At 42.9% G+C, this 8,154-nt stretch overlaps 2 protein-coding genes across 2 annotated transcripts; both read left to right on the forward strand.

Annotated features, from left to right (window-relative positions):
• The first annotated feature begins 380 nt into the window (after positions 1-380).
• LOC115204563 (claudin-like protein ZF-A89) lies at positions 381-1,282 on the forward strand. The gene has a single exon (XM_029770224.1). It carries the CDS (start codon positions 471-473, stop codon positions 1,101-1,103), a length of 633 nt encoding a protein of 210 aa, XP_029626084.1. The 5' UTR covers positions 381-470; the 3' UTR covers positions 1,104-1,282.
• A 1,561-nt stretch (positions 1,283-2,843) lies between these two features.
• On the forward strand, positions 2,844-5,032 carry LOC115204564 (claudin-like protein ZF-A89). The gene has a single exon (XM_029770225.1). It carries the CDS (start codon positions 3,229-3,231, stop codon positions 3,784-3,786), a length of 558 nt encoding a protein of 185 aa, XP_029626085.1. The 5' UTR covers positions 2,844-3,228; the 3' UTR covers positions 3,787-5,032.
• The last annotated feature ends 3,122 nt before the right edge of the window (positions 5,033-8,154 follow it).

The raw sequence follows: 8,154 nt of genomic DNA on the forward strand, positions 1-8,154 counted from the left end.
TACTTACTAATTAGTTACCTTAATTCATCAATCAATTTTGCCAGGTCGCAATTGTAAAATGAGAACTTGTCCTCAACTTGCCTATCTGGTTAAATAAAGATGAAATAACAAAAAAATAAATAAAAAAAGACACTCTGCCCTCCGTGGAATGAGTTTGACACGTGTGCTAACTGGATTAACGCGGCACGTGTACAGCTACAACAATTTCGGACATTTCTGAGTTTCCTAGGCCGACTAGCGTTTGAACGCAGCATGACATGTGGGTAGATTGGGCACGTTTATTAGTTCGGTGGGTGTGTATCGGCCAACAAACAGGTGCTTTCAATCGTCCCAATTAGTAGTCATACCCTGGTAGGTGGGTATAAAGGTTGGAGTCTGTATCCTAACCAGAACAGCTAGCATTCCCACAGCCAAACACTAGTCCTGCCCGGTTTACGCGAGTTTGAGTAGATAGAAGCAGATAGAACGCAATGGCCTCCGCCGGTCTCCAGATTCTGGGCATTTCCCTGGCTGTCATCGGTTGGATCGGTGACATCATAATCTGCGCGCTCCCCATGTGGAAGGTGACTGCTTTCGTCGGCAATAACATCGTAACCGCGCAGATCTTCTGGGAGGGCCTGTGGATGAACTGTGTGATCCAGAGCACGGGCCAGATGCAGTGTAAGGTCTACGACTCCATGCTGGCCTTACCTCAGGACCTCCAGGCCGCCAGGGCTCTGGTCGTCATCTCCATCCTCGTGGCCGTGATCGGCATCCTGCTCTCCATGGCTGGGGGGAAGTGCACAAACTGCATCGACGACGAGGCGGCCAAGTCCAAGGTGGCCATCGCATCCGGCGTGTTCTTCCAAGTCGCCGGCATCCTCTGCCTGATCCCGGTGTCTTGGTCCGCCAACACCGTCATCAGGGACTTCTACAACCCGCTTCTAACTGACGCGCAGAGGAGAGAGCTGGGCGCGTCGCTGTTCATCGGATGGGGCTCTGCTGGCCTGATGCTCATCGGGGGCGCACTTCTCTGCTGCCAGTGCCCCCAGCGCAAGGAGGGTGGGTACTCTGCCAAATATTCCGCCCCGCGCTCTGCCGCCAGTGGAGCGGCCTACGTCTGAGAAGATGAACCCTGAAGTTGACCTGTTGTCTTAAATGAGACTAATGTAGTAGAAATGATGCATGAATGAATCTCTTCGCTTAACTGCAATGTACCTGGAAATACGAGTGGGGCTTCGAATTTTATTTTCTTCATGAAATGTTTTAACGATTTATTGCTTTAATAAATTATTGTACTTTATTCTTTCGTTTATTCATGTTTTGTTTCAAGCAGGCTATGGTATAGAAGAGGGTTTAAAACGGAGTCTTCACGATCTCTTGAAGGTCAATTCCAATATTGGGCTAGAATATACTAATCTGCCCTTGAGCAAGGCAATTAACACATTGCTCCAGGGTTGCATTTAATGGCGGCCTTAAATTCTTCCCCCAATTCCATGTCCTAAATGTACAGGTTACCCAATTGTACATGTTTTGAGCACGACTCTATAAGTACCCCCTTCATATTCCCCTGACGCAAAACTATTTAAGTCAATTATTTTAATGATTCTCCATGGGGAGTTATTTGCGGTGTATACAGAACCGATGGCTGAAAATTCTTCCATCAGGAACTTCAATAGGCTAGAACACCAGTGAACAAAATAAATTGAGTCAAAGGTAAAACAAAAAGTTAGTCCGTAAGGAACGTCAATTGGAAAAATGAATTAGGCCCTAGTCTATGGATTGGGAATACAGATATGCATCTGGTCCCATACCTTAAAGGTAGGGGCGTGGATCAGAAAACCAGTCAGTATCTGGTGTGACCATGTCCTTTGCATAAAGTTGATCAGGCTGTGCATAGTTGCTGGATATTTTAGAGAACTGGAATGCTGTCCCTACACGTCAATTATGAGCATCCCAAACATGTTCAATGGGTAATGTGAGTATGGAAGATTTGGGACATTTTCAGCTTCCAGGAATTGTGTACAGATCCTGGTGACATGGGGCTGTACATTATGCTGAAACATGAGGTGATGGCGGCAGATGAACGGCACGACAATGGGTCTCAGGATCCCGTCACGATATCTCTGTGCACTCAAATTGCCATCAATAAAATTAAATTGTGTTCGTTGTCTGTAGCTTATACCTACCCATAACCCCACCACCACGAGGCACTCTGTTCACAACGTTGACATCAGCAAACCGCTCACCTACACAACGCCATATGTGTTGTGCAGTTGAGGCCAGCTGGATGTACTGACAAATTCTCTAGAACAATGTTGGAGTTGCCTTATGGTAGAGAAATTACCATTCAATTCCCTGCTAACAGCTCTGGTGGACATTCCTGCAGTCAGCATGCCAATTGCACGCTCCCTCAAAACTTGAGACATCTGTGGCATTTTGTGACCAAACTGCACATTTTAGTGGCCTTTTATTGTCTCAAGCAGAAGGTGCACCTGTGTAATGATCATGCTGTTTAATCAGCTCTTTGATATGCCACACCTGTCAGGTAGATGGATTATCTTGACAAAGTTGAAAGGCTCACTAGCAGGGATGTAAACTAATTTCTGCACAACATTTTAGAGAAATAAGCTTTTTGTGCATATGGAACATTTCTGGGATCTTTTATTTCAACTCATGAAACATGAGACCAACATTTTACATGTTGCATTTATATTTTTGTTCAGTGTATTTCCATGGTAACCACTGTCCACCCTCACACATTCCCATACTGCATGGGGAATCAGGACAAGCCAGTAACCTGAGCCACAAACTTGCTCAATCCCCTCCCTGTTCTATTTCCTTTCACAATACCTCCAGTGTTACTGACACAAGGAAATATGCTCTCATTCGACAAACACTGCTCCCCTCTCACGGCTGCCTTGGCTTAGTTGCAAGCTGTGGACTTGTAATCATTGTTAGTTTCAAAGAGGACAAAGGGGATACAATGGTCTGCTCTGCTCTCACAGCTGCCTTGGATTAGCTGCAACGTTTGGATTCATGGACATTTATAGATAGAATGGAGAATTTGATTTGTCCGCATCTGAACTATCAGGCCATTTTCCAAGACCAGTCTCATTTTGTAGTGTAGGAAATACAAACTATGCAAAGTCAACCCCACATCAGATCCAACAAGCTAACGACAACTTAACCATTAGAATACTTCCAGAACCCCCTATTGGACACTTTCAACTATTCCGGGGTGGAACAATGAGCCGACAGATCCTTGCCTTTGTCCTGGCCTTCATCGGGTTCATGGGGACCATCGTGATCTGTGCCCTGCCCATGTGGAAGGTAACAGCCTTTGTCGGAGCCAACATTGTCACTGCCCAGGTGTTCTGGGAAGGGTTATGGATGAACTGTGTGATCCAGAGCACGGGCCACATGCAGTGTAAAGCCTACGATTCCCTCCTGGCCTTACCCCAGAACCTGCAGGCTTCCAGGGCTCTCATCTGCGTCTCCATTGGGGTCAGTGTGCTCGCCATCGGGCTGACTGTAGTTGGGGCACGCTGCACCAACTTCCTCCATGATGACTGGCTGGCCAAGTCGAAGGTTGGCATTGCGGCAGGCGCGGTGTTCATGGCAGCGGGGGTGTTGTGTGTTATCCCTGTCAGCTGGTCCGCTCACACCATCATCCAGGGCTTCTACAACCCTCTGGCCACCCAGGAGAGGAGAGGGGAGCTGGGGGCGTCCATCTACGTGGGGTGGGTGTCTGGAGCACTGCTCATGATCGGAGGGGGGATGCTCTGCAGCACGTACAGGTGCTGAGGAGGACATTAGTTATGGATGCCAAAAGAGAGAAGAGAGGATATCAAATGCTGGCCTTGTCCTGGATGGATGAGGGGAGGAATGGATAAGGGGAGGAAGGGAGGAGAGAGAGGATAACACATTCTCTCCTCACTCCCCTAAAGACATGCCTAAGTCTGGGATGATTTAGTCCACATTGCTCCCACCTAGATGATTTTCTTGTGTGGAGATGTATTAGGTGAGGCCTGTAGATTAACTGTGTAGTGACTGTATGGTGAAATTCACAGGACAGGTGCAGTGACTGCCTCCCAAATGGGACCCTATACCCAATATAGTGCACTACTTTTAAACTGAGCCCTATGGGTCCTGGTCAAAAGTAGCGCACTATATAGGAAATAGGATTCCATTTTGGATGCAGCCTCCTCCATCACCCCAGACATGGGGTTTGCAGCATCAGAGAGGCAAAGTGTTCCATCATGGCTGTTTGTGGAGGACAGATAGAGAAATAGTTCTGAGTGATGTTTTAACATGTTTCTTAATTGATTGTAAAAAAAATAATGTCAAGCAATGAGAGACTTGTATCTGCTGGACAGCTCTTTATTCACCAGCCTAATCAGAGCGTTTTAAACATAGAGTACACAGATAGATACACTGTTATATGACTGAATCCCTGCAAAATCATGCAGGGTAAAGTGAGACGGTACCCCTGAGATACAGTATATGACTGTACAGTATATGTGACGGGGATCAGACTAGGTCAGGTTAGATCAGACTCAGGTTAGATCAGACTCAGGTTAGGTTAGATCAGAATAGGTCAAGTTAGATCAGACTAGGTCAGATCAGACTCAGGTCCGATCAGACTAGGTCAGGTTAGATCAGAATCAGGTTAGATCAGACTAGGTCAGACTCATGCTAGATAAGACTCAGGTTAGATCAGACTCATGTTAGGTTAGATCAGACTAGGTCAGGTTAGAACAGACTAGGTCAGGTTAGAACAGACTATGTCAGGATAGATCAGACTATTTCAGGATAGATCAGACTATTTCAGGATAGATCAGGCTAGGTCAGGTTAGAACAGACTAGGTCAGGTTAGATCAGACTAGGTCAGGTTAGATCAGACTAGGTCAGGTTAGATCAGAAGTAATAAAATGCACTTTGTCTTTGATCAAAACCTAAATCTGATATAGATTATGTTAAGGAAACGAATAATGATTGTAATGATGAGTCGTGATGAACAACATTATCAATAAACTGCTTTCCAACATAACTGAGCATTTGTCTGATTGTATTAAGTGTAGACACACAAAATGACACATTTAAGAAGGTACAATTTTTGTTTTATTTATTTTGCATAAATATTATGATATTTATATAAATTAAGGTCAGTGTTGACATTCAATGTCATAATTATACAGTACCAGTCAAGTTTGGACACACCTACTCATTCAAGGGTTTTTCTTTATTTTACTATTTTTTACATTGTAGAATAATAGTGAAGACATAACAACTACTAAATAACACATGGGATCATGTAGTAACCAAAAAAGTGTTAAACAAATAAAATATATTTAATATTTGAGATTCTTCAAAGTAGCCACCCGTTGCCTTGATGACAGAAGCTAGCTAGCTTAGCTAATGTTAGGTATTAGCAGTGTCGAAGGCCAGGGGATTGTTTGAAAGAGAAACTCACATATACTATGAGAGATAGTCCTCCCTTATTTCTGCTTACCATCACCTGTTATAAAATGACAACAATGCCTTGCTAGCTGACCTACTTTTCCACTGTTTCCTGAAGCCCTGTTTCCAGAAGCATTCTGCCCTGTTCTGAAAGAACTCCCTGGGTTTACCGTTATGCTGTAGATGTTTGGTCAGGACGTGTCGTTATATTCATTTGTTGATTTTGATTGAATCATTACCTAGCACATCCCCGCACAAAAGACATTGTGAGCGCACCTTGTTATTTCTCAAAGTTAGTATGAAAGAGAGAGAAACTGATCGGTGAATATGCGTTTCATGACAGTAGAGCTCAGTCAGAACTTGTGGCTAGCATGAGTCCATTTGACGACAGCGGTGAGTCATGGCGAGTGGGAATGACAAGTCAGTGGCTCACAGCGCATCATCTGCTGCTGAACCACAGCGCTGCAGCGTGTGTCTTAGAGTGGTCTTCATGAAAACTGCATAAAAAAGATGCGGTTAACCGCAAAGTACACAGGCATCTCCCTCTCGCACAGCTGCCAAACTGAGCAGAGACCGCTCCTAAGCAGATAGCACCCTGAACAGAGACCGCAGTTGCACTTGGCCAAATCAATTCCAGTAATTCATGAAATAATTCTACATTTACACTGCACGTCGCGACCCACCATTAGCAGGTCCGCGACCCACTTTGGAGTATTGAATGTCAAGCATAGATTCAACCACAAAGACCAGGGAGGTTTTTCAATGCCTCGCAAAGACGGACACTGACACAAAAAATCTACACTGGAGTTGCTTACCAAGACGACATTGAATGTTTCTGAGTGGCCTAGTTACAGTTTTGACTTAAATCGGCTTGAACATCTATGGCAAGACTTGGAAATGGCAATGATCAACAACCAACTTGACAGCGCTTGAAGAATTAAAAAAATAATAATGGGCAAATATTGTACAATTCAGGTGTGCAAAGATCTTATAGACTCACCCCAAAATAATCTCACAGTTGTAATCGCTGCCAAAGCGGTTTCTAAGATGTATTGCCTCGGGGGTCAATACTTATCTAATGAAGATATATTATGTTTTTTTTAAAAATTAATTTGTTATAAATGTTGGAATTTTTCTATCACTTTGACATGAGAGCATTTTGTGTAGATCATTGAACAAAAATGACAATTATCTCACTTTGTAATACAACAAATATGGAAAAATCTGTATGTATGTTTGTATGTACATTAAGAACACCAGCTCTTTCCATGACATAGACTGACCAGGTGAATCCAGGTGAAAGCTATGATCCATTATTGATGTCACTTGTTAAATCCACTTCAATCTTAGTCCAGGGTTCCCCAACTGGCAGTATAGTAAAACATTTGCTCAGAAAAAAAAAAAAAATATATATATATATACACACACTGTATGTGTATATTCTTTCCATTGTTGGACATAAAAGACAAAAGAAACCAGGAAATCAGCTCCAATTGATTTTTATTGAATAAATATTTTACCAAGTATTCCCATGCATAATAGAGAGACACGTGATTATATACAAATGTAATCAAGGTTTGAAATTATTATGTTTTTGTCAAACATTATATATGTTTGGGCTTCTGGAAGTCATTTGGAGTCTACAAATGATTTGTAATTATGTTCCGGCCCTCCGATCAACAAAATAAATCAGAATATAGTTGATGATCCCTGTTGTAGATGAATGAGAGGAGACAGGTTAAAGAAGGATTTTTAACCTTGGTGCAACTCAATAGTAGGAAGGTGTTCTTAGTGTTTTGTACACACAGTATACAATTCTACAGAAGCTGTGCAAATTGGGGTTTGGAAAAAAAAATCTAATTTGTATTCTATTTTTCCCAAACTTTCAGTGAGGGAAAAAAGTATTTGATCCCCTGCTGATTTTGTACGTTTGCCCACTGACAAAGAAATGATCAGTCTATAATTTTAATGGTAGGTTTATTTGAACAGTGAGAGACAGAATAACAACAAAAAAATCCAGAAAAATGTTATAGAACTTTTTGCATTTTAATGAGGGAAATAAGGGGCATTCGTAAATTGAGAGCGTTGTCAGATTGAGCGCTCCTACGAACGGACAGAGGGCACATTGGACGCTCTGGCTGAGGAGTAGGGTTGATCCGAGCGTTCTGGCCTCACAGCGGCAGTCAAGCACCCAAGCTAACTGGCTTGCTAACATTGGCTAGCTTGCTAGCTACTTCCAGAAACAAATGAGAGAACACATCACTCTGACCATTTTACTCATCCTAGCAGAGCCGGTTAGGCTGTTTTATGTTATCCAGAGTGTTGGTGACTGTAACTGCTGCTGGCAACAATTTAATTATGCTTTTTTGCCGACATTTACTGGAACCGGCCATATTCAACAGGTTTTGAGCGTTCGTAAATTCGTCAGTTATTCTGCACTCTGGCACACTCAGACGAGTGTCTGAGTGTGCCCGTGTGTTTCGGTGGTGACATCACAAGGTGGGACTGCATTCTTTTGAGGGAAGATGCTTAAAAATAAACAAAACTACTAATTAGATCAGTGTCTTTCAATGTATAACAACTCAATATGTTCTATTAAAATAATAGTCTTAAATACAAAAATCAGGAATTGTTTTATTTTCAAACATGGAGTTTCGAAGGCAGGATTTAGGACAGAAATAGATGTATAAACAATAGGAGAGTTTCGGGTCA

The sequence above is a fragment of the Salmo trutta genome, chromosome 12, assembly GCF_901001165.1.
Source record: "Salmo trutta chromosome 12, fSalTru1.1, whole genome shotgun sequence".
In the NCBI taxonomy this organism is placed as follows: domain Eukaryota; kingdom Metazoa; phylum Chordata; class Actinopteri; order Salmoniformes; family Salmonidae; genus Salmo; species Salmo trutta.

What these genes read in the sequence shown, in the direction of transcription:
- LOC115204563 (XM_029770224.1), top strand. Translation starts at nt 471, where the DNA reads ATGGCCTCCGCCGGTCTCCAGATTCTGGGCATTTCCCTGGCTGTCATC.
- LOC115204564 (XM_029770225.1), top strand. Translation starts at nt 3,229, where the DNA reads ATGAGCCGACAGATCCTTGCCTTTGTCCTGGCCTTCATCGGGTTCATG.